The sequence below is a fragment of the Perissodus microlepis genome, chromosome 18, assembly GCF_051167445.1.
Source record: "Perissodus microlepis isolate ML-2025 ecotype Zambia chromosome 18, ASM5116744v1, whole genome shotgun sequence".
Classification (NCBI taxonomy): Eukaryota; Metazoa; Chordata; class Actinopteri; order Cichliformes; family Cichlidae; genus Perissodus; species Perissodus microlepis.
This window is the reverse complement of record NC_140478.1, coordinates 33,076,230-33,102,696: the sequence shown is the minus strand read 5'-3', so window position 1 is coordinate 33,102,696 and position 26,467 is coordinate 33,076,230. Positions and strand designations below refer to the sequence as shown.

Sequence of the window (26,467 nt, the reverse complement as noted above, 5' to 3'; positions counted from 1 at the left end):
GGCCAAATCGTAATAATAATTAACACATAATTTATTCTGGAAATGCTTTGTGAGTTCCTATGTAATCAAACTGTGTTTGTTGTAGTGGTGGATTAGCAGGTAGCTGAGCTAGCTCTCCTGAGCCTCCAGAACACGAGGAGAACAGCTGGACGGGCTCACCTGAGCTTCCAGCGAGGTCAGAAACTGCACCTGCCGGGAACTAGCCGCTAACACCCGAGGAGCAGTTTGTTTGTTCTGAACTCACCAAATCCAAACAGTAACTCCTTTTTTAAAAATAAGATTTAAAAATGTCATAGTATTCTGCGGTGTCAATCAGTTTAAGGAGGCAGTGGATTCAAGATAGGAATCATGTTAAAGTTCAGTGTAAGAAAACCATTCAGATAATTTCAAAACAGAAAACTTCAAATTAAATTTATAATATTTGTGATTTTTTTGTTTTTCGTGTATGTAGAAAAAACATTGTTTTCAGCAAGAAACTGATTTGAAACAGAGAGAAATCTTCGACAACGGAACAGTTAAAGGTAAATGCTCTCTGCCGGAACAACAACCGTGTGACACCAATCGAAAATAAAGAAAGGAAAGGCGCGTGTGTGAACAGAGCCGAGAGTGTGGGACCGAAAAAAGTCAGCACATCACTGTGGTGTTAGCGGCTTTGCACAGACTCACCGAGCTCTCTGTAATACTTTACATTTATTGATAAAAGAGAGAGAGGGGGAGGTGCGTTAGCAGTCCCGCTCTGGCGGAGCTTTATCACATGACACCAGGCGGAAGTAAACAAAGGAAAGGCGCTAATGCCGTTAGCTTTCCTCCTGTGTGACTGTACGGAGAGTGTGTTGTGTTGTTGTGTGTGAGCTGTGGCAGTAACAATGCCTTCAGTTCAGCATCTGAGAGAGTTTATCAACGAGCGACTAACTGCTGCTGCTGAACAAATATTCTTGGAGTTTGAAAAAACGATCGTCCAGTACGAGGAAGAGATCGACCGTCAGCGCAGACTGCTGGATATCACCTGGAAACCCCAAATCAAGCTGCACAGGACAGGTGAGTGTCCCTCTGAGGGAGGATCCTGATCACAGCTCTGCGGGACGTTTCTGGTTGTGAGGACTTTTTGGAGATGTGAGCTAACAAAGAGCAAACAGAGGACAGGACTGCACTGCGCTCCATTCAAACAGCAGGCGCTGAAACCATTTAAAGCTTTGAAGTCTGAACTTTTTCCTCTTGATGGTTGTTTAGCTAAGGAATCAGATTTATATATAAGACCAAGCTAAGAGAAATCTGAGCATGGATAGTGTGTGAGGCTGCACATGTGTTACATGTAGAGGTGACAGTATCTTCATGTAGTTGACGTTATTCCCCTTTGCAATTTTTTTTACTCATACAAGCTTATGGTTGCAGAGGATATTTACTGATTTGAACTTCTTTTTTTTTATCATCACATCTGTTTTATTATTTTCATCCCTCCAGATGTCCCACCGCAGCCTGTCTGTGAGGAGAAGGTTCTCCCTGAGCTGCAGCTTTGTGACCAGGAGGAACCAGAACCTCCACAGATTAAAGTGGAACAGGAGGAACTGTGCAGCAGTCAGGAGGGAGAGCAGCTGGGACTGAAGGAGGAGACGGATACCTTTACGGTGACTGTTGTTGAGGAAAGTGACCACAGCGAACCAGAAGCAGACAGTGAAAAGCTTCCATGTCTCAGCTCTGATAACTTTTTTTGTACCAAACCAAAAGACACAGAAGACATTAGAATTTTTTTCCAGTACGAAGAAGAGATCAACCATCAACAAAGGCAGTTGGCTGTCAACTGGAAACCAGAAATAAAGCTCTACAGAATAGGTGAGTCAGTCTCAGGGAGGATCCTATCAGGAGGATCAGAGGAGCAGGTCATTGATCCATAAAGAAACAGACCACATGACTGAAACTATAGTCAAATGTCTGTAGCTCAGTTTGTAGAGCAGGTCACCTACCAACTAAAAGGTTGGTTTGATCTCCATTTCTGCCACTCAGGTGGGGTTTTTTCTGTTTTGCAGCTTGCAGGCTTGTTTCACCTGCATGGAGAGCTCCTTTGACCGCATGTTGTATGTTCACAGCAAAATCTTCCAAATGAAGGGACCACAACTCAGATCAACTCCAGGCCTTTTATCTGCTTAATTGATAATGACATAAAAGAATTGCCCATGAAATAGTATTTGAGTCAATTGTCCAATTACTTTTGGTCCCTTTAAAAAGAGGGTGGCACATGTTAAGGAGCTGAAACTCTTAAACCCTTCATCCAATTATAATTGGAATAAAATGTGTTTCATTTCATCTGACCAGCTCCTTTGCTGATTAAAATGAGAATCTTGGGCTTATTTTTACTATTTTCTATCCAGAAAAGAACTCAGGGTGTGACCACTGGATTATCAGACTGGACTGGTGGTACTCTCTTTTAAGAAGGGAGGGTGTGCTCCAGCTGTATGGGGGATCGCACTGCTAAGCCTACCTGGGAAGGTGTACGCTGGAGTACTGGAGAGGAGAATTCATCCATTAGTCAAACATCAGATTGAGGATGTACAGCGCAGTTTTCATCCTGGTCATCGAACGCTGGCTCTTTATCCTCTTGAGGCTGTTTGAGGGTGTGTGGGAGTTTGCCCAACAGTCTGCAGTGCTTTGTGGACTTGGAGAAGGTATTCGACTGCAGTCCTTGGGGTGTCCTGTGAACGGTCCTTTGGAACTATTGGCTATTTTGCCATTGTCAAAGGGCAGTTAGTCCCTGTACAGCTGCCCTGAACTTGGTCCATGTTGGCAACAATAAGTTGGACTCATTCCTGGTGGATGATGGGTTCCAGCAGTGCTGCCCTTCATCACCAGTTCTACTCTACATTCTACTTTTATATCATCAGGACTTCTTGGTACAGCAAAGTGGCAGAGAGTCTCAGGTTTGGTGGTCCCAGAATCTTAACTGTGTTCAACAGACGACTTGTTTCTTTTGGTGGTGACTTGATGCACTTTGCAGCTGTAAGTCACCTGGTGCAGAGTGTGAAACAGCGGAAATGAAAATTGGCATCTCCAAGTCCAGAGCCATGACTCTCAGCTGAAAAAGGGTGGCGTACCCAATTCCAGGCCAAGGCAGACCCAGGACAAGGTGGCAAGATCTGATATCCTTAACTGCTTTCTTTGCACAGTCATGTGGTTGATTGTCCATTGTTGCCATTCCTTCAGCCATGTTGAATGTGTGCCATAGGTGATATGCGGCTGTGTAAGCGTGCTGGAGATCTTTGTCTTCCTGGCTGGTGACTAAATGAATGCACTTGAGCTCAAAAATGCCACTACTCCATGGTTTGTGTTGAAATCTCTCATGCCAAAAACCACCAACCGACACCTCTGCCAGCATTCCATATTGGGACAAATCGTGGACCTGGCTGTTGTTGCTGTAGCTTTGGTTCACGCTCAGGCTGTGCTTGTGTAGCCAACGCAGCAGCCACAGATTGTTGTATCTCTGTTTTTAAGTCAGCTGATACAGCCACCATTTGTTTAGCTTTTGTTTTGTTCTTGTTAAACTCTGAGTCCTTTTCTTCCATCTGATGTTTAAGCAACCTTTTGGTTAATTGTTTAATCTTTTGCTCTGGTTTCTCTCCATGTCTCCTGACATGATGTTGCAAGTGCTCTCTCCATAACGAATCTGTCATAGCACTCAAGTCGACCAGCCCATCCAGTGAGTCTTGTACAGATCTTGGCACTGATTTCTCCACAAGAGTAAGGTTGCCTCACTCGTATCAGGCCGCACACCTGTGTGATGTTTCCAGAGTTTGGCTACTTGTTCCAGATATTCAGCCAGAGACTCGTTGGCTTCCAGCTTCAGTCATTTGAGTGCCCTTTAGGGCTGCCACAAATGATTATTTTGATAGTCGACTAGTCACCGATTATTTTTGCGATTAGTCGACTAATCAGATCATGCATTCATTGGACGTAAAACGTACAGCTTATTGCACCAACATGAATCTGCTCTTATATAACTATCATTAGCTTACAGCTTTAAGTGTTTCGTAGGGGTGCAACGATACACAAAATTCACGGTTCGGTTCGATACTTTGGTGACACAGTTCGATATTTTTTCAATACAAAAAAATGTTCATGCTTTTTTAATTTGTCATTTATTAAAATTATAAATATATATTTTAACTCAAAAGTACAGTTTTTAAATTTAATGTTGCTGAAACAACAAAATAATTTAAAAAATCTATCTGATCGAGAAATCACTCATCTTTGGAAAAGAGAGTTTATTACAGAGAAATGTCTCTTTCCAAAATAAAAGCTATACTATACGCTTCTTCTGGGCTATATTCTCAGCAGCATATTAAACATATCAGGTCCCCATAAGGAGAATCATGTGCTAACGGCTGTCTAAATGACTCGGGTAAAGTTTGTAGCATGCGTGCTTGTTGTTTTTGTCTGCTTCCACTTGTCTTTGCACTAGGATGATGTCGGCGTAAATGTGCAGTCATATTCGTTGTGTTCCCACTAGTGCTATCAGCGTTAATCTCGTTAAAATGACATTAACGCCATAACGCAGCAAATCTCCGTTAACGAGTTACCGCGGATCGCCCCGTGCGTGGGGCTGGACGGCGTCAACACGTTAACAAGCTAACTGCGCTAACGTAGTAGTTCCCACCAATTGAGCATTGCGTGGCACATCCGACATACAGTTTTACTTTTGTCCATGACGCGCTTACCTTCAGGGTCATACTTCACATGAAAACCAAGATAGTTCCAAACGCCAGATCTGAATGAGGGTGGGGGAGGTTCAATTTGCCATGTTGCAACGAGCTTAGCTTCTGTCTTGCTAGCTTGCGCTGCGCTCAGTGGATCTGCACTCGACAGTGCAGCCTAGGTGGAGTAGTCGAACGCAGATCCACTGAGCGCTCAACACAGACAGCATCGTCAGAAGAAAAGTTGATAAAATAAATGAAAAATGTTGTATTGTTCGATACATATGCGTACCGAACCGAAAGCACTGTATCGAACGGTTCAATATCGATACGAGCATCCTTGCACCCCTAGTGTTTAGGTATGTGCTAACTAAAAATAAAGACAAGATGATAGTTTATTAAGTTTTAATGAAATTTGCAGATTGTTTCGGTGAAGTTTAATAAACTCCTTGCTATCTAAAATATAACAGGACACCGGAGTAAATTCTCAAGCATCTCACACTTCTGATAATCAGCTGTCTGCTTGATGTTTATTCAGCTGTGTAAAAACTATAACTTTAATCTCAGCCAAACCGATTTACTCAGGAACAAATAAAATACTAAAAAAAGCCAAACAATATCATTTTTAAGTTATCTAAGTGACTTGTATATCATGTTTAACCAGAGTTGCGAAAAATCTTGAGGGGGTTTAAAACGATTTGCCTGGAGTCCGGTGTTCTCACGGCTCTAGTGAGCTTTGCCCCCGGCTAGCTATCGAGCTAGTGGGTAACAGACGTCTCCGAAAACGTCGGAGCGCTTTTGAAAATACGTGGTGTCTTGATAAACTGAGCAGATATTTGAGGTTTACACAGCTACATTCTCGCCTGAAAATATGTTAAACGTTTATTTTGTGACCCAGAAAGAATAATAAGAGTAATATTAAAACTAACTAGCTGCCGCCGTTGTTGGAAACTGAGCAGGGCCGCGCTATGAATTCTGGGGCAGGTTGGGCCACGAGGGATACACCCAACCCATCCTTCAAATCTGGGGAAATGAAGGACGCATTTGTCGGCCGCGTTTGTCGGAGTCTTTAAATTTGGACAGTCTTCGTTGTGTTGCTGTAACGTAATTGGCCTACAAATGTGGGCACAGGAGGATGCGGTTCCTCAATTTGGACACAGCTACGATACCGGACACTGCTTCTTCTTCTTCTTCAGGGATTAACAGCAGCTGACATCCTTGTACATGCAGTGCTGCCATCTTCTGTTTCAGTCTGTTATTACACTCTTAAATCCTACTACTTATTCTTGCGTCTTTTGGGATCTTGCAAAGCTTCAAACGACGCGTCGACTATTAAATGAGTCGTCGACGATTTTGATAGTCAACATAATCGTGACTAAATGACTAATCGTGGCAGCCCTAGTATTAAAATACGCCAAATGTTTTCCTTTTAAGCACATTTTATATAAATCCGATTTTACCAGTAGGCTACCATTGTTATTAACTTCTCAATGCACTCTGGGTAATGATGTCATACGGTTGCACAGCATTGAGTTCACAGTTAGCAGCGCACTGAAAATGGGTTCTGTTCAACCTTTCCAGTATGAACCAATGCAAACCGAGAGAGGATGAAAATAGTCAACCATAGTCTATGCGGCTGCTGCTTGCCAATGGCAACGGTGACTGAGAGCGTAAAGAGCTCAATTTTATGGCAGCAGCTATCCATGGTATCGCATAACTGCATGATCAAATCATTAACACATTTTAATTTTTATTATATAGTGAAATTACGATATCGTTGTTCTTACAGATTCTCCATGCAACACAGTGCACCAAAACTTTGAAGCCATATGTCTTAATCCAGATGTTCTTTGGGCAGCCCTCGTTAGCCTCCATGACCGGCATAGTGCTGGTCTGCCAAGTCGTAACCAGGTCACTAGTAGGCAAATTAATTAACACCCTCGGTACACTATAAACAGCAGCACAGGTTAGCTGAACGAAAGCGCCTATACTGCCGACAACCAATACATGTCATCGTCCCAGAATGCATTGTGTGCGAAAAAACATGGCCGCTCCCACGGCTCCAAAATAGTTTTAAACAACAAAGATTTTATGAAAAACAAAAAATTTTTAGTTATTCTCAACTATGTTTTTATGTAGTGAAGATAATTTGTAACATATTTAGAGTAACTTGTCATAATAGCCGGGGGTCATTCTAAGGCGTTAAAAAATTCAGCAAACGAAAACAAAATGATCAACAGTTTCTGCCAGATCACTGTCGCCAAAGTGCTTGCTCATAGGGGGTCATATGATTATTGGGTTTTTCTCTGTATCTATTATTATAGGATGTACTGTACAATATAAAGCGCCTTGAGGCAACTTTTGTTGTGATTTGGCGCTATATAAATTGAATTGAATCGTCGGTGTCAGTGTATCTACAGGAAATGATGATTTGGTTAAAAATGTCTGCCAACTGACTTCTTCCCCTCTTCTGTGGAACCAGCTTCCAGTTTGGATTCAGGAGACAGACACTATCTCTACTTTTAAGATCAGGCTTCAAACTTTCCTCTTTGCTAAAGCATATAGTTAGGGCTGGACCAGGTGACCTGAATCCTCCCTTAGTTATGCTGCAATAGACGTAGGCTGCCGGGGATTCCCATGATGCATTGAGTTTTTCCTTTCCAGTCACCTTTCTCACTCACTATGTGTTAACAGACCTCTCTGCATTGAATCATATCTGTTATTAACCTCTGTCTCTCTTCCACAGCATGTCTTTATCCTGTCTTCCTTCTCTCACCCCAACTGGTCGCAAAAGATGGCCCCGCCCCTCCCTGAGCCTGGTTCTGCCGGAGGTTTCTTCCTGTTAAAAGGGAGTTTTTCCTTCCCACTGTCGCCAAAGTGCTTGCTCATAGGGGGTCATATGATTGTTGGGTTTTTCTCTGTATCTATGAAGCGCCTTGAGGTGACTTTTGTTGTGATTTGGCGCTATATAAATAAAATTGAATTGAATTGAATTCTTCCCAAAGCCCTATCAGCTCGCTGATGACACGAAAACCTGCAGAAGCACTTTGGTTAACAGCAGCTCTTCTGAATGGAGCTGCTGATAGTTTTTAAGCTGCTTTTACTGCTCAGGGGACGAGCTTTCATGTTCCAGAGCAACTGACATTAACTTCAACTATGGACCCGCCTCATCTGCAATAATTCAGCAGTCGTGAATGCACAAATACAGAAGTCAGCCATTACTTTTATGTAACTCTGGGTATAATCGGCTCTGCTCACAACCTCTTGAGATTCTGAGAAGCGAAGCTGATTTTAAAAAATGAGTCCAACGTCTAACATCATCACTTTTCTTTTTCTTGTGTACTTATTTTTCCTCCAGACGTCCCACAGCAGCCTGTCTGTAAGAAGGAGGAGGAGGTTCTCCCTGAGCAGCAGCTCTGGAACCAGGAGAGGAGCTCCAGTGTGGACCAGGAGGAACCAGAACCTCCACAGATTAAAGAGGAACAGGAGGAACTGTGCAGCAGTCAGGAGGGAGAGCAGCTGGGACTGAAGGAGGAGACGGATACCTTTATGGTGACTGTTGCTGAGGAAGGAGAGCACAGTGAACCAGAAGCAAACACTGACCAGCTCCCCTCTCACAGCTCTGATATTTTTACGTTTCTTCAGTCCAAATCTAAAGAAATATTTGAAGTTATTAATAATTCTATCCAGTACGAGGAAGAGAACGACCATCAGCACAGACTCGTGGATATCAGCTGGAAACCCAAAATACAGCTTCACATTACAGGTATGTAAAAGTCTGAATGAAGTCACACATGAATGGGACTCATGGAGGATCCTAATCACAGCTCTGCGAGACGTTTATGATTGTGAGGGCTTTTTGGAGATGTGAGCTAACAAACAGCAAATAGAAGACAGGACTGCACTGTGTAAGTTATGAATCTAAATCATGATCAACATGTTTGAAGGAGGTCAGGAGAGAGGTCTAACAGTCGGCGTTTGCAGCCTCCTGTTGAACACGGTGGAGGTGCTGTCATGGTTTGCGCTGCATTTCAGCCAGTGTTGTTGGAGCTCATATTAAAACTGAAGGAATTATAAATGCAGAAAAGTAAATGCAAATTTAATCCATCGTACAATATCACTTTGAGACTGGAAATGGCTTCATTTTCAGTCTGAGCATGATCACAAACAGTCAGATGATGCATCATAAGGTCATCTTTGTTAATGTTATTGTTACTGTTAGAAAGTTGGTTTGTCATGTCATACTGATCATTTATTCATTCAGTATATGTTCATTGCCTGCAGCTTTTCTACCTTGCCGTTTAACCTCTCTCTTCCTTTACTGCTGCACGTCTGCTGATGTTCCTCTGTTGATGAGCTTATTTCTAGAGTAGCAGCCTTTGTGGATGACACTTATAGTCTCTGTAAAAGTGTTATTTTGACAGTGTATTTTTTCAGGCATGTTTTTCTATTATCACATCACAGAGGGAGAGCAGCTTGGACTGAAGGAGGAGACTGATACCTTTTTGATGACTGCTGCTGAGGAAGGAGACCACAATGACCCAGAAGCAAACACTGACCAGCTTCTTTATCACAGCTGTCCTATAAATGAGAGCCAAAATCATGAAGGAAGCTGGAATTTAGACTCAAGGACAAATAGTAACTCAGAGAGTCTGTGTAACTCTGACACAGGTAAAAAGTATTTAACATGTGATTTTTGTGGAAAATCCTTTAATGAAATGTACAAAATGAATCGACATCTGACAATACACACAGGTAAGAAGCCGTATTCTTGTGAAACATGTGGGAAAAGTTTCACAGTGAAGGGTAGTCTGACTGTACACATGAGAACACACACAGGTGAGAAGCCGTATTCTTGTGAAACGTGTGGGAAAAGTTTTTATTTGTCATCATCACTTAAAGACCATAAGACTGGCCACACAGGTGAGAAACCATATTCTTGTAAAACATGTGGGAAAAGTTTCAGACACAGGGGCGATTTAAATATGCACAAGAGAGCACACACAGGTGAGAATCCGTATCATTGTAAAATATGCAGGAAGATGTTCAGACATAGAAGAAGTTTATTGGCACACATAAGAATGCACACAGGTGAGAAGCTGTATTCTTGTGAAACTTGTGGGAAAAGTTTTTATTTTTCATATTCACTTAAAAGACATATGACTGCCCATACAGGTGAGAAGCTTTATTCTTGTAAAACATGTGGGAAAAGTTTAGCACAGAGGGGTAGTTTGATTATACACATGAGACTGCACACAGGTGAGAGACCGTATCATTGTAAAAGATGCAGGAAAAAATTTATAAGTAGTAGTCGTTTATCGGTACACGTGAAAAAAGCACACAAGTGAGAAACCGTATCATTGCAAAAGATGTGGGAAAATGTTCCCATACAGAAGTCATCTGTTTGGACACACGAATACTCACTTCGTTGACAAAGCATATGTTTGAGAAGTCGTAGTCTTGAAGCATTTAGAGAACAACATCTGAGAAACCAAGCGTAACAGAAGATCTAAGGATTTATACAGGTTCACAGGAGAGCTGTTCAGGGAATATTTATCTATCGGGTGGTTGAAACTCAATTTGAATATCAAGTTTTATATTTGCTGTCTATTCGTGGATAGCTGATATCTTTTGCTGATTTGGAGTTGGTGTCTTGTGATGTAAAACTGCATTTTAGCTATTTGTTTTTTAATAAATAGAAAATGTTGACTTTTTTTTAATTTTGTTTTTTACATTTTGTAGCTATTCAGTTTATTTGGTTCATATCATTTTTGGTCATTTAGTTGTTATGCGTTGTTATCATCAGGTTATACCAGTACCAGCATTGGGGAGGGTCTTTGTCTTGTTGTGTTTTATCTGCATAGCAGTAACTAATGAAAGAATATTTTGACAGTAATAAAGTAGAACATTTGTTTCCCTTGGACTCCTCCAGCCTGCAGGAAAGACATCGTTCCTAGAGCTGCACATATGTTTCTCTGCTTGAGAGCACAGTGTGAGGCAAAGATGTTTTTCCTGCATCACGGGGACCTGCCAGAGTTGAGGAAGGCTGGTTTGAGCTCAACCTTCATTCAGCATCGCTTTAAAAGATCAAAGAGGGTTTTAAGCAGAGTAGAATAAGCTGGAATAGGGATAAGTGAAGATAACTGTTTACTTCAATTGTATCCTTTATAACTGTTGAATAGATTTTTATATATTATTGCTGTTAGCCTTCTGCCTGCATTAAATAAATTCAATCTATGATTATATTAAAGCCCACCTGTCCTTACTTTATTTCATTCAGTAGTTTCTTTCAGTAGTTTTTCCTGAGTGATGTAAAATCCAGATTGTGTGTTAGAGAAACAGTTTTCCCCTTTACCTCCATCATTTTGGTTTGTACGCACCTGAACTTTGTTGAAAACTGTTACACAGGGGTCTATGTTTGTTCCTGAGACTCCTCCCACCTGAATGCTGTCATTATAAAGCCACTTAAACTCGGTCCTTAAGATGTTTCATATTATATATCTGACACTATGGGACCATGAACATGGACTGATTCTTAACTAACTTGTTGATTCTAACTTGTTGCTAGTTAGTGAAAAGAAAAAACTTTCTTGCTGCGAGGCAGGGATGCTAAACACTGTGCCACTCTCTTACCTGTATGTTAAAGTTTTACAACAAAAGTCTAAGTGTGAATTCTCAAAACAAGATTTCACAGCAAAAAATGGTCACAAGAAAAATACAATGTCATCTCAAACAGTGTCATCGTGATATAAATTTGCCTGTAGCATAAACCTATTCGCTGGAACATTCAAGACAATTCAGTTACACAGCAAAAAGCATTGAACACCAAGCAGGCAAAGTTCTTTGTTTCTCGTATACGAGGGAGGCCCGAGCCAAGTGTCGTTCCTTCCACTTGACCTCGCTTTATTGAGGTTACATGAATATACATAGGTTCATTAACATATGATGTATACATACAAACAAAGAGTACCTCGCCTGTGCGTTGTGTAAGTATATGTGTGTGTGTGGGGGGGGGGGGTCAGAGTGTGATCCCGTAAACGACTTCCCTAAACCTGCTGGTCTGGAAGTCCAGCAGTTCATGCCCTCTGAGTAGTGGGCATGTCGGCAGTGTTGTCTAACTGAGCCACTAGTGACAGAAAACCAAGGTTGAATAACAGTATAGTTATAAAAGCAGGTTACCCTAAGATGTGTTCTCAAAAGGCACTTAGACTAAAACAGATATAGATATGTTTATCCTACCACAAAACAATAAGAGAAGGTACTACCTCTCCCATGCTCCCAGGATGTGGGTGTGAATGCCAGAACACTCTGGAATGCACACAAAGTCTTTGCAGACTATTAAGGATCAAACCTCTACCAACATGACATTGATTATACAACTCTAAGCATATATGAGTAGATATTTCTAAGCATAAATGACAATCCAACAATGTAAATCTAACACCTCCCTTGGTTATGCTGCAAAGGTGTAGGCTGCTGGAGCACTCCCATGATGCACTGAGTATTTCTTCTTCAGTCACCTTTCTTACTCACTGTGTGTTAACAGACCTCTCTGCATTGAATCATACTGTTATTAATCTCTGTCTCTCTTCCACAGCATGTCTTTATCCTGTCTTCTTCTTCACTTCAGCCGGTTGTGGCAGATGGCTGCCCTTCCCTGAGCCTGGTTCGGCTGCAGGTTTCTACTTTTTGGGTTTTGTCATGGTCCTCAGTCTGGTGACTCAATGTTTAGGTTTTTAGTTATTAATATTCTTTGATTCAGTTAGTTTCTGGTTATATTTTAGTGATTTTTAGACCTTAGGTTCCTTCATCCTGCCTGCCATGACAGGTTTATTGTTACAACCTGGTCCCCTCGTGGTTTACTTTGGTGAAGCTCGCTCACTGTGAGAAGCTTCCACATTAACAACATGTTAGCATGTGGCTGTAAGATTCCACAGGACTATTTGTTTATGCTGCTGTGACATGTAGCACACAGGCTTATTCATACATATACTACACACATGGGAGGTTGACTGGCCCGTCGTTGGTCAAGACTGAGAACACAATGAAAATCAGATGATTCTTAGTCATGGCAGGCTGATCATTGCATCCAATTCAAATGTTCCTCTACTCTGGAGAGGTTTCTGAAGAAAACAATACTGATGAAGAAAGGCATGAAAAACATTTATTTATTTTTTTGTTTTATCTTTTTTGTGTTACAGATGGTCAGAATCCCCTTTCCTGCAGTAAAGACTTGCACCCATACCTGCAGAGGCAACTGTTTGTTTAATAGTTTCTTTAATTTTTCTTTATTTTGATATTTTTTGTGCATCATTTTAATACTGATGCTGTGCATTGGGGTTTTGTTAAAATCCAGACATGATTTGGCTACTTTAGAATCCAAAGACGGGTAAAGGGCCACCATGCACTCGGGAGATTTTGGGTTACCATGCGCAACCATGCGCAACTAATGTTGAACATTAGTTGCGCATGGTTTTTCTGCCAGGTAACTTGTGCCCCACCTGTCAGAACCGCACCAGTGGCGCACGCCACATACTTTGAGAATAACTGTTTTAAGCTCATCTATTATCCAGCCATGTTTCAAGATCCAAGGTGGTTACAAGTACAGGAAAAGAGAACCAAGGACAGATTAGAATAGTTGACTTTATTTTTTTTCTGAATGCATTTATAACTGCTGCAATAAAACAGAAAACCACTGGTTAAAATAAATCTCCCCTGCTCTTATTGTATCAGTGGTTTCTTTAAAATGTCAGTAGTCTCTCCTAAATTATGTAGAAATACAGATTTTGTGGCTAAGTCAGATCCTTAGTTGAAGCTTCTAAACAGTTCCATCTAAATTGCACATAACTTAGTACTAAGAACATAAATTAACATTTTAGTATTAAATGCATAAATATGTATTTAAAATCAGTGGGTTTTGAATTTCAGCTGTGTGAATTTGCTTTTTTATTTTTTTCTGTCTGAACGTTCCTGCAGTTGGTTTGTGGTTGATGTGGATTTGCTGCTCATGTGAATCCTCCCACAGTGTTTCATTAGCAGCTGTAACCACAGTGACTCTGATAAAACAGGAATTAGCAGAATCCATCTGATATGAAGCTGTGCTTTGAATACCACTTCCCTCCTCTTTGAAGAGTAGTCAGATATCTGTGTTCAGGTTTTTGTACAGCCTCTTCTACACTTTGTATCACTGTGTTTGTAGAGCACAGTAGTAGAGAGCTGTGTCTGCCAGGGTTAGGGCTGCTATGGTCAGATTAGTTGATGTAGAAGATGTTTCTGAGTCATAACGTTTATCAGGAATATACTGAACACCACTGTTGTCCTTTGCTCCTTTCCAGAGTATAAACTGAGGAGCTTGAAGGTCAGAATGATGTCTGTACCAGTGAAGGTTAGCATAATCCGATGTTGTCTCATAGTTACATGTGAGTGTGACAGATTCTCCTTCTGTTTTAGTGACTTCAGGTTGTTGAGGAGTGATTGAGTCTCCAGCTGTTAGTCCTGGAAAAAGAAAGAAGAAAAGTAGTGAAATGCAGTCTGTATATCTGCTTAATGCAGCAGCTTCAACTAAACTTTAATCCCTGTTCTTAAACTCACCTATAATGTGAGATAGAAGCAAAAAGAGGTGCAGCAACATGTCTTTGGAGTTATTAAAGCCAGACAGACAGCACATGAACAATGTTCTTCCACTGCAGCACAATGACCAACAAATAATGTCATTGGATGAACTCAACTTCAGTGGGCGGGGCCAGTTTAATAGCTCAGCCAATCAAACAGTTTTGTGCTTCCACAGCAGCTCTGTCTCTGTCTCTGATCTTTACTGCTTCATTTCTCTGTTGTCTTTGTCATCAGTCCAATGACACAAGAATCAGAGGTTTAACAGTGTGTGGCTCCCTCTAGTGGATGTTGTGGAGTATTCTGTTGTCTTTGCTCCAAAGGTTTTTGTACAGAGTTTTGCTGTTTCCTGTCACTGTGGGCTGCAGAGCACAGTAGTACACAGCAGAGTCAGTCACTGCAGCAGAGGAGATCTCCAGATGAAACTCCTTTTTTTGATCGTCATGTATAAACTTCATCCTTTCTGTTTTATCTGAATAGTGGGCGATGAGAAACTCTGGATGTGAATTAGGTTTCTGTTTGTACCAGAAGAAGTAAGTGTCAGAGCCTGAATAGTTGCAGGAGAGAGTCACAGTGTCTCCTTCCAAACTCATCACTACATCTTTAGATGGTGTCAGTAAATCCTCAGAGGATCCTGAAAACAACAAAGACATATTTCACCATCATGTTTCTGTATCTTTAAACTTAGTTTATAAAAAGTGAATCAATTCAAACAACATCCAAATATTTTCATGTCCATCATCTCCTTTTACATCTCACTCCATCTTTTGATGACTCACCAGTCTGAAAGGAGACTATCATCATCCAAATGAAAAGCAGGAACATGATTTTCTCTTGGACTGAATGAACAATAGAGAGAACACAGCAGCTCTTCGGCTCCTAAATGAAGCCTTTCATATTCACTGCTGTAGCTCCTCCTCTTGCTGAGCTGTTTCCTGTCACTGTTTCCTCATATCTGCAGAGCGCAGAGTCCAACACCCACCAGGAACAAATTCGCTTTATTGCCAGCTATGTGGATCAAGCTCTTGGTTGCAGATGCCTTTGCTGGTTGGGGTCAGTGATGAATCAGGTGAGGAGGATTCAAGACTGAGGCGAGAGATAAGAATGTGCACTGAATGTACTCAGCTGCATGAAGAGTACATGAGATTTTCTCAGACACAATTAAATAAAACCTGAAGAAGGTCAAAGGTCATCACTTGTATGTTTAACTACAAACTTGTGATCTGGAATTCTTTCACTGTTTTTTTACAGTAGCGTGTTATTTACCATAAAATAATTCAGAGTCATTCATACCACAGTAACCAGAGATGATAATATATTTGTAAATATATAATTTTCTACAGGACTAACTATAATATCTTTATGTAAATGTCCGGAGCCTCTGAGGAGTATCCAAGTATTTATAACATTACAAAGGTCTCCATCACAGTGTTCATGAAATGCTGGGTTTATCCATCTTCTGGGTGGGCCTACGTTGGAGTTCTGAAGATTTCCCTGTGAAGGAGCTGGTGGTGACCAGCACCAGAGGTTCTAATTTAATAAACAATATGCCAAATGTTTAACAACTGAATATAATAAAAATTAATTTGTGGCCAGTCAAACAATAATAATAATTAATAACTTATTCTGGCATTACTTTGTAAGTTTTTAATCAAACTTTATATATTTTGATTAGAAAGCATATTTTTGTTTGTTCTGAGCTCACCAGATCCAAACAGTAACTCTTTTTATAGGAATCATGTTAAAGTTCAATATAAGAAACGTATTCAGATAATTTCAAAACAGAAAGCTTAAAATTCAAATGAGAATATCTGCGATTTTCTTGTTTTCCGTGGATGTAGAAAAAAATTGTTTTCAGCTGGAAACTGATTTGAAACAGAGAGAAATCTTCGACAACGGAACAGTTAAAGGTAAATGCTCTCTGCCGGAACAACAACCGTGTGACACCAAGCGGAAATAAAGAAAGGAAAGGCGCGTGTGTGAACAGAGCCGAGAGTGTGGGACCGAAAAGAGTCAGCACATCACTGTGGTGTTAGCGGCTTTGCACAGACTCACCGAGCTCTCTGTAATACTTTACATTCATTAATAAGAGAGAGAGAGAGAGAGGGGGGTGCGTTAACAGTCCCGCTCTGGCGGAGCTTTATCACGTGACACCAGGCGGAAGTAAACAAAGGAAAGGCGCTAATGCTGTTAGCTTTCCAGAGACTGTTGTTGTTGTGTGTGAGCTGAGTGTGTGAGCTGCGGCAGCAACAATGCCTTCAGTTCAGTATCTGAGAGAGTTTATCAACGAGCGACTAACTGCTGCTGCTGAACAAATATTCTTGGAGTTTGAAAAAACGATCGTTCAGTACGAGGAAGAGATCGACCGTCAGCGCAGACTGCTGGATATCACCTGGAAACCCCAAATCAAGATGCACAGGACAGGTGAGTGTCCCTCTGAGGGAGGATCCTAATCACAGCTCTGCGGGACGTTTCTGATTGTGAGGACTTTTTGGAGATGTGAGCTAACAAAGAGCAAACAGAGGACAGGACTGCACTGTGTCAGTGAAGTTGGCCCCCCACCTTCTTCAAATCCAACAAAAGTGGTATCAAACGTTTGTGCTGCAAAAATTTTCGTTTGTGCTGCTTTCATTTTAAAGATATTCAAGAAAATTTCTAGAGGTCATCAGAGGTCAACCAGCCCCCCCACATTAATGGAATCAAACAAAACTGGTGTCAATCAACTGTGCTACGTTTGTGCTGCAAAATTTATCGTTTGTGCCGCTATCATTTTAAAGATATTACCAAAAGTTTCTAAAGCTCAACCAGCCACTTTCTTTACTGTAAAAAAAATTGAGAGATATTAACCAGATATTGGATATTTTTTTCTCATGATCACACTCTTAAACCTAGTAATCAAACTGCTATAACTTATTTAAAAACTAGGTTAAATATAGCATTTGAAATAATTAATGCATTCTGTTGGAGAAAAAACTTTATTTGCTGGTAACAAAATACAAAACTACGACAACAACGTAGTATGTATGTTTCCTGTTAGAAAAGGTAAATACATGGAACTGTCTGAGCCTCACAAGTCTAATACAATAACTGAAAAATAACAGCTATTTCCATCATCTAACTCACAAACTAGAAAAGGACTTTCTTTCATGAAATCTTGCCATCATTCCTTTGTGTAGAGCACAGGACAAGGGGAGAGGTATGAGGTCAATTTCCTCTTCTTTGGTGGAACTGCAAGGCCTCTCCAGTTTTCCAAAGCTGCTGTTTCTTCAATGTCCATGTCTGTGTCAATTTTGGGCTCCTGAGAGGGGTTATCATCCACTTCCTGCTCCACAAAGGCTTTGTGTGGATCCTGACGCTTCACTGTACCATCCTGTCTGGCAACCTCTGCTTCTTTTCGTATTTGTTTTGCAGAACAGATTCGCATGTTCCCTTCAATGAAACCAAGATGACGTGCAGTGAATTTATCTATCCTTGTAGGGAGATTTTCATGCTTGAACAGACCGTTATTAATGTTCTTGAACTCTGCTTCAACTTTAGCTGAAGTTGCGGTGAGCTTTTCGCTCTGAAATAGGGGAACCATTACTCCAGTCCAGAGTGGTAGGTATCCTCCCAATCTAATTAGGTGTGGGACGAGCTCAGGTAGATAGTGCATATTGCCTCGATCACCATGAACTTCAGCATGGCACCTGCTCCCCTCACAAATATCTGCCACCCACTGCCTTAAGTCAGTGTTTATTTCTGTGCATGGATCCAATCTAATGTCTTCTTCTTCCTTGTCATCAGAAACAGACATAGTCTCATCTGCAGTCTTTCTTTTCAGATTTGATTTGGACACTTCTGACATAATGGGGTTTCCAAAACTGTCACAGCCTTCTGTCTCACTTAATGCCACAATAGCAATGCTGCGTATTAGGACCTTTGCTTCTTCCAAGGATTGGGACTTGACAAGTTGTGCCATTGATCGCACGTAGAAATCCCTCACCCGATGAGGCTTTTTTCTCAAACAGTCCCACTGGCAAATCATTTTGATGAAGTGTGCCACATCCACTCTGATGAAACATGGTGGTAGTTTGTAGGATTTTTTCCGAAGCAAGACACCAAAGCATTCATTAATGTAGCTCTTCAAATCTGATCAAAATCTTCAAAAATGATGTGTTAAAGCCTTAACTAAAGCACTAAGTAAAGCTAAGGAGAAATCACAGATGGCCTCCTTTGGGATTGGTGCTCCAGCGCGAATCCATTCCGATAACCATCTTGTGATTGCCTGGACATCATGTCTCTCTGACAACATTTGCACCACTGGGACGTGAGAGTTGTCCCTTCCTGTTAACACACCTTGATACAGGAAGATATTTCCAGACAAACCATTAGGCCTGAGAAGCTTTTTTACAACTGAGCCAGTCGCATCAAAGGCGACTATGGGGTGCTTTTCAGTCTTGTACATCAGCATTTGAGTTTGACTCCAGTAGTGACAGAAGAACTTGTCTAATCCAATGTCCCAAATGCTTCCACTGTGAGGGGAACTTTATTTTAATGAGTGGAGAGACAGTATTGGGTTTTTATGAGCAACTTCTAGTTGATTTTGTTCGTGTTTGGCTTTGCGCAGAGTTGTCAAATTTGGTAGATGGCTTGGCTCTGGATCACCAAAGTCCATCAGCTTTGCTGCCTCTGATGCTCTCCACACATGGGGCTGCAGTCTGCCTTCACAAAGTTCTTTTGTTACTTGTGCCCTCAGACTTCTGGACATGGCTCTCTTAGAAAAGCCAGTGTGCATGGATTCATCCGTGTTTGCCATTACACACTTCAGCACCATTGGGCAGTGATTTTCAGGTTCCTTTTCACATGTAATGTACAGCTGGCCACTACACTCTTTGCAAAAGCCTCTGATTTTAATGAAACAAGATACAGTTCTGGGGTACACCTTGGCTCGTTTAAAAGTAATGGTGCATGTACTTTTAACCTCTTTCCAGATTCCCTGGTTTACAACATGAGTCCATGTACCTGGCTTCAAAATTGTGTATTCCCTTTTCTTGAAAGTATTTTTTTTTGTATGTGACTTTATGTGGAATCATATGTATCCACATATCATATGTATCCACTGTTCAAATGGGAGCTCCACAGTCTCGCAGTCTTTGTTTTGAAAAGGAGAGCTGCTTTGTTCAAAATCATTATCATTGTCACTGCTGTCTGTCAGTCTCTATTCGTCACTGTAATCCAGAGCAGCCCATACATTGTGTCTGTTTAATTTAACAAAAGTGTGAAGAGCTTTTGGTGTCATCTTTTCGCCAAGTTGTTTGCATAGATTTTGCCATATGTCATCACTTGGAGTTGAAACTTTTCCATTTTTTATGACTGCTTCTTTAGAAGCACGAAGGACTTCAAATACTGCAATTTTGTCCACCACTGATTTCTTTGGCATCTGTCAAGCAAAAATTAAAAATGTGATATATTACTGCTATAATTTGGTTATAACTTTAATTCTACATCTTTAAGTGGACATAAAATTACTTAAGTAGTGAATTGAAGTGTTGATGATTGCTGTTGTTCATGGAATCTAGCTTAAAAATGCAAATACGATAGCTAGCACATGTTTTCTTCAACTCTTGTTTTTTTTCTCTCAGAAGTAGAATGTGTATGATAGCGCCCCCTGGTGATCACAAACCAAACACAGGTCGCTATGTTTGTTTTTTTGGCAGAGTTGTACCAGTTTATCCTTAACAAGACCTAGTTCAAAATTCATTTGATCGGCATAAAAATGAATTTAGTCAATGTTCATAGCTCATCATCAAAATACTTGTAGATAAATCCAGGCTCTGTTGAGATGTGTCTGTGTCAATGCCACACGTGTTTAATAGCCCTTTGTGACCATGGCTACAGAAGTTTGACTCTTGCAAAATTATAGGTCGGCCCTTTCAGGTAACATTGACAGTTACCTGAGATTCACAGTTCTGCAGGCTGTTTGGAGCCTTTGAGTTCAGATTTGCTGAATCACTGAAGTGCACTCCTGTGTATGTTAATTTTATACAACTTGCTCATGACAGCCCACATACAAATGACAGCACTTTTGTTAATATTAGCATTTGACTTAAAAGCTACAGTTCACATATTATTAGGTTAATGTTTTAACAACCATTAGCATTTTAGCATATACCCTGCTGGTAGCACACTAGATGGAGTAAGGTAATGTTAAGAAACATGGTAGTCAGTGATCCACAACCAGCTTATTGGCTCAAAACACCTTATCTAAATATAAACTGATACGCACCTACTGGCATGCCCCTTTAAATTTCTTCATAAATGTTATTTGATGTTATTATTACGGCAGCACGGTGGTTAGCACTGTTGCCGCACAGCAAGAAGGTCCCGAGTTCAATTCCACCATCACGCCAGGGTCTTTCTGTGTGGAGTTTGCATGTTCTCCCCGTGTTTGCGTGGGTTCTCTCCGGGTTCTCTCCAAAGACATGCAGCTTGTGGTGATAGGTTAATTGGTTAATCCAAATTGCCCATAGGTGTGAATGTGAGTGCGAATGGTTGTCTGTCCCTGTGTGTTGGCCCTGCGACAGACTGGCAACCTGTCCAGGATGTACCCCGCCTCTTGCCCTATGACAGCTGGGATAGATTCCAGCGCCCCCTGCGACCCTTAAAAGGATAAGTGGAAGTGAATGGATGGATGGAATTTTATTAATATCTTTAAAATGATAGCGGCACAAACAAAAAATTTTGCAGCACAAACGTAGCACAAACCTGTGACATCAACTTTTGTTTGATTTGGGTGATGTGGGGGGCTGGTTGACCTTTTTGACGTTTGCATTTTCATTAATATCTTTAAAACAGAGGCAGCACAAACGACAATTTTAGCAGCACAAACCAGCACAAACGTAGCACAGTTGATTGACACCAGTTTTGTTTGATTCCATTAATGTGGGGGGGCTGGTTGACCTCTGATGACCTCTAGAAATTTTCTTGAATATCTTTAAAATGATAGCAGCACAAACGTTTGATACCACTTTTGTTGGATTTGAAGAAGGTGGGGGCCAACTTCACTGACATGACTGCACTGTGCTCCATTCAAACAGCAGGCGCTGAAATCAGCCTGGATTTTAGTTTTCTTTATGTAAGTAACAGCATAAAGTTAGAACTGTGACGGTATCGCTTTAAAAGAAAATGTAATGTAAAATACCCTCATGTATGTATGCATTAAGATGCAGAATACAGATGCAGATACAGCAATAGAAGTCCTCCTGTGGGTCTCCAATAATATGAACGCATCAGTGTCATTTCAGGCAGCTCATGGTCATTTTCATCACAGACATTCTGCTGATTGTGTCCTCAGTTCTCAGTAGCTTGGTTTGTAAAAGTTCAGACTCAGTGTGACTTAGAGTTGCACTTAAGTGCAGCATATAGGTTGTTGCTTAGTTACAAGGCATCAACTATGTTGCCTTTCTTTATCCCATCCATAAACAGAGACCAGTACTTGCTGAGTGTTTGTGTTGTGCGCTTGATTAGATGTAGGAAACATAAAACAGGTTTTCATCTTCAGATGTTTGAGCACTGAGGATGCAGCCTGGTCATGTACAGGTAGATCCACCCTCTCAGTGTCAGGGCTTTCGTGCACAGGAACAACATCAGCATAAAACAGACACAGTGGCTGTATCCCAATTCAGGGTCTGCAGCCTTAAAGGCCGCATTTTTTTTATCGCTACTGCTGTTCAAAATCCCATAAGGCTGGCTGACACGATAGACGATTGGCAGGGCTGTGAGTACTCAGACTGTGTTTTGAACGCAATATGGGTAAGATCTTGGAGAAGAACAACGGGAATTGAGATAATTGGTGACCAGTGATGGACATTAGACCAACTGTAAAAATTGGATGCAGTTGTTCGCACTAAACCCAAACATTCACCATCTTCACTCATGCAGCTATCCCACCTGCGCCAGCTGAAGGCCTGCCAAGGTCGAAGCTGACTGGAACAACAAATTCTCCATGATAACAGGATTGTTGTCAGAACTCTTTGTCCCTCCTTCAAGGCCACCTGGGTCCACTGGAGACTGTTGATCTTCGCTTAACCGGGCGTGGTGACACTTTCTCTCAGCTGAACACGGGATACACATGCACACGCACGAAACATGTACACTGATATTGATGCGCCCTCACTATCACCCTCCTTCCCCTGAATCCAACGCCTCCTCCCATCCGATGTGGACGGATCAGCTGGAGGCGCAGGCGAAGATTGCAGCGGTCCCAGATCAGCTGTACACACTGGAATACTCTCCCATGTTGCTTGTCTGTGTTTTATTGTGTTATGGTGTGTTGATATCTGTGCATTCCTGTATTATCCTTTTGTGTTACACATTTCACTGGGTTTTTTTTTTCCCTCGCTACCTAGCCTGACCTGTCTCCCCAATGTGATGTTTGTGTACTGTATGTATGGTCAGCAAGGTCTGTCATCTTGGTTGTGGGCAAAAGACCTGCAACTGACAAATAAAGGCTATCTCTCTCTCTCTCTTTTATAATCTTATTAGTTGTCTTTTTTTTTTTTTTTTCCTCCAGACGTCCCACAGCAGCCTGTCTGTAAGGAGGAGGAGGTTCTCATTGAGCTGCAGCTCTGTGACCAGGAGGAACCAGAACCTCCACAGATTAAAGAGGAACAGGAGCAACTGTGCAGCAGTCAGGAGGGAGAGCAGCTGGGACTGAAGGAGGAGACTGATACCTTCATGGTGACTGCTGCTGAGGAAAGAGACCACAGTCAACCAGATAATGATCGTCTCATCACTAATAACGCCCCTCTTGCTGAGAGCCAAGATCAGGGAAGAAGCAGGAGTGCAGATCCAGGATCAACGAGAAATCCAAACAAAAGTAAAACTGCAGAAAGCTCTCGTTCGTCAGAGAGTCGGTCCAGTACTGGTGCAGGTACAAAGTCGTTAAAGTGTGATGTCTATGAACAAACCTTTATGCATGAGTCCCAAATGACTTTACATAACGGAGCTCACACAGGTGAGAAGCTGCATGTTGGTAACTCTGCTGGGAAAGGTTTTAATCAGAGCGGTGCTGTGTTGGAGCGCGTGAGAGTTCATGCAGGTAAAAATCTCTGTAAGACTTGTGGTAAAATGTTTTCTAGGCCATCAGTACTTAGAAGGCATACACAGATCCACACAGGTGAGAAGCCATATTCCTGTAAAACATGTGGGAAAAACTTTCGTCGAACTTGTCATTTGACCATCCACATGAGAACTCACACAGGTGAGAAGCCGTATTCTTGTGAAACATGTGGGAAGAGTTTTCTTTCAACAGATCATTTAAATATCCACATGAGATCTCACACAGGCGAGAAACCGTATCCTTGTCAAACATGTAGTAAACAGTTTTCTACGTCATCGTCACTTAAAGAACACGCAAGGCTCCACACAGGTGAGAAGCCGTACTCTTGTCAAACATGCGGTAAAAGGTTTTCCAGGTCATCGTCACTTAAACAACACGCACGACTTCACTCAGGTGAGAAGCCGTACTCTTGTCAAACATGCGGTAAAAGGTTTTCCAGGTCATCGTCACTAAAACAACATGTGCGGCTCCACTCAGGTGAGAAGCCGTACTCTTGCAAAACATGCGGGAAAGGTTTTTGTCACAATAAAAGTTTGTCTTTCCACATAAGAACTCACACAGTTGAGAGGTCACATGTTGGTAACGCCTCCAGTAAAGTTTTCAAATTCAACATCACTTAAAAAACACACAGAAATTCATTCAGGTAAATAGCTGCATTCCTGCAAAACGTGGGAAAAGTTAAAATTCTCATTTGACTGGCCACGTAAATGTTGAACATCAGCTATTTTCTCCTGCTGAGAGCTCACACAGGTGAGAAGCTGTAGTCTTAACATATTTTTAGAAAAGGTCAAATATTTGGAGCCAAGTTTGACACAAATGTACAAATTCATGCTGGTTCAAATGTTTTTGCTTTTGGCTTGAAAACCTATTCAGACTTCTACAATGATTGTTTGACTGTATTACATGTCGCAATGTGTGAACTAAATCTGGTACCTATCATGTTGAAGCTTTTTCATTGGTCAGGGAAAATATGATAAATCTTTTTTTGAAATTGATGGCAGCAACAGGTCTCAAAAAAGGTTTGATAGAGGATTCTAGAGGCTCAGCAGTCCCCCGGGTCTTTGTTGTGTTTTTGGTTTTCTGATGCTCCAGAGGTTTCAGTTGGTTAAAGGTCTGGACTGCAGTAGGGCTGAGACTAAAGATTACTTTGGTAGGCGACTAATCTGGCAATTTGTCTTTGATTAGTCAACGATTATTTCAATAAATCTTGTCTCCGCTTCCTGTGGGAAGACTTCCTGTTCTAGGCTTTAGTACCTCACCTGCTCAGGTCTGCCCACCTGTGAGTATCACCCTCTCGTCTCGTCCCACAGAAAATTAAAACAATGACCCAGGAGACATATGAATTTGAAAATAATCAAATGTATTTTTAGCATCAATACTTAAATACTTAGTCCTATTTTACTCAATAGGACTGTCGAAATAAAAATGAAATAAATACAAATATTAAGTAATATGAATTAAAATTCTAGTAGTATTTAAACCAAAAATTCAGCTTTAAAGTAAATTAAAAAGATTTTGTTTTCCAGACCAAAATAACAAGTTTCCAAAGTTTACAGATGATGCTGTTTTGCTGTTCGCACTGCCTTCTTCTTCGTTAGTATTGAGTGCAGTCTTGGCAGGCAACATAGGTGATACTGCCCCCACAGCTTCCTGTAGTGTGTTTTAGTTTAAATAAAAAAACAAAACAAAAAAACATTTATGTGGTTTTAAGATGTGACAAGAAATTTCTATGTCGGTGTGATCGATTATGTCGACGAATCATTGTAGCCCTACAAATTAACCTTACTGTTTTCAAAATGCTCCTCCACCTGTTTTCTTTAGCACCACTTAATTCTCCAGCCTTTGTTGTTCCATCTTGAAACATCTCGCTGCATTAAAGTCAAAACAAGTTCATAGTTTTCTTAAAATTGTAGTTTTTTCCACATTTTATGGGGGTTTTTTTTTCTGTCCTATTTTGAATAAAACGTGTTTCTGAGATGTGAATTCTGTTTTTATTTCCATTTTACACAAAGTCCCAACTTTTTTTGGAATTGGATTTGTATAACTGCTGAAGGACAACATTCACTTGTTGAGAACATGGTTCGATCCTGGATTGTAGTCCAGGAAAAGAATGTAGACTTTGTTTCTCACACAAACAGTTTCCTCTGTGTCTGCTTAGTGTCCTGAGATAAAATCATGCAGTGAATTTAGTTTTTCCTTTATATTGCTGTAATAAAAGTTTGTTTACTTATAATTTTGTAGTTTTTATTTCTTCATGTCTGAACGTTCCTGCAGTTGGTTTGTGGTTGATGTGGATTTGCTGCTCATGTGAATCCTCCCACAGTGTTTCATTAGCAGCTGTAACCACAGTGACTCTGATAAAACAGGAATTAGCAGAATCCATCTGATATGAAGCTGTGCTTTGAATACCACTTCCCTCCTCTTTGAAGAGTAGTCAGATATCTGTGTTCAGGTTTTTGTACAGCCTCTTCTACACTTTGTATCACTGTGTTTGTAGAGCACAGTAGTAGAGAGCTGTGTCTGCCAGGGTTAGGGCTGCTATGGTCAGATTAGTTGATGTAGAAGATGTTTCTGATTCATATCGTTTATCAGGAATATATTCATTGCCACTCCATGATCTTGCTCCTTTCCAGAGTATAAACTGAGGAGCTTGAACGTCAGAATGATGTCTGTACCAGTAAAGTAGCGGAGTGCTATCACTAGTCTCATAGTCACATGTGAGTTTGACAGATTCTCCTTCTGTTTCAGTGACTTCAGGTTGTTGAGGAGTGATTGAGTCTCCAGCTGTTAGTCCTGGAAAAAGAAAGAAGAAAAGTAGTGAAATGCAGTCTGTATATCTGCTTAATGCAGCAGCTTCAACTAAACTTTAATCCCTGTTCTTAAACTCACCTATAATGTGAGATAGAAGCAAAAAGAGGTGCAGCAACATGTCTTTGGAGTTATTAAAGCCAGACAGACAGCACATGAACAATGTTCTTCCACTGCAGCACAATGACCAACAAATAATGTCATTGGATGAGCTCAACTTCAGTGGGCGGGGCCAGTTTAATAGCTCAGCCAATCAAATAGTTTGGTG

General features: G+C 41.0%; 2 protein-coding genes across 2 annotated transcripts; both read left to right on the top strand.

Moving 5' to 3' along the window:
- The first annotated feature begins 561 nt into the window (after positions 1–561).
- Positions 562–10,134, top strand: LOC146368646 (uncharacterized). Its single transcript, XM_084912200.1, has 4 exons — positions 562–1,038; positions 1,462–1,830; positions 8,041–8,448; positions 9,147–10,134. Exons 1-4 carry the CDS (start codon positions 867–869, stop codon positions 10,028–10,030), a joined length of 1,833 nt encoding a protein of 610 aa, XP_084768326.1. The 5' UTR covers positions 562–866; the 3' UTR covers positions 10,031–10,134.
- Positions 10,135–16,159: 6,025 nt separating this feature from the next.
- On the top strand, positions 16,160–25,624 carry LOC146368645 (uncharacterized). The gene is made up of 2 exons (XM_084912244.1): positions 16,160–16,715; positions 22,843–25,624. The coding sequence occupies exons 1-2, from the start codon at positions 16,544–16,546 to the stop codon at positions 24,009–24,011; spliced, it is 1,341 nt and encodes a 446-aa protein (XP_084768370.1). The 5' UTR covers positions 16,160–16,543; the 3' UTR covers positions 24,012–25,624.
- The last annotated feature ends 843 nt before the right edge of the window (positions 25,625–26,467 follow it).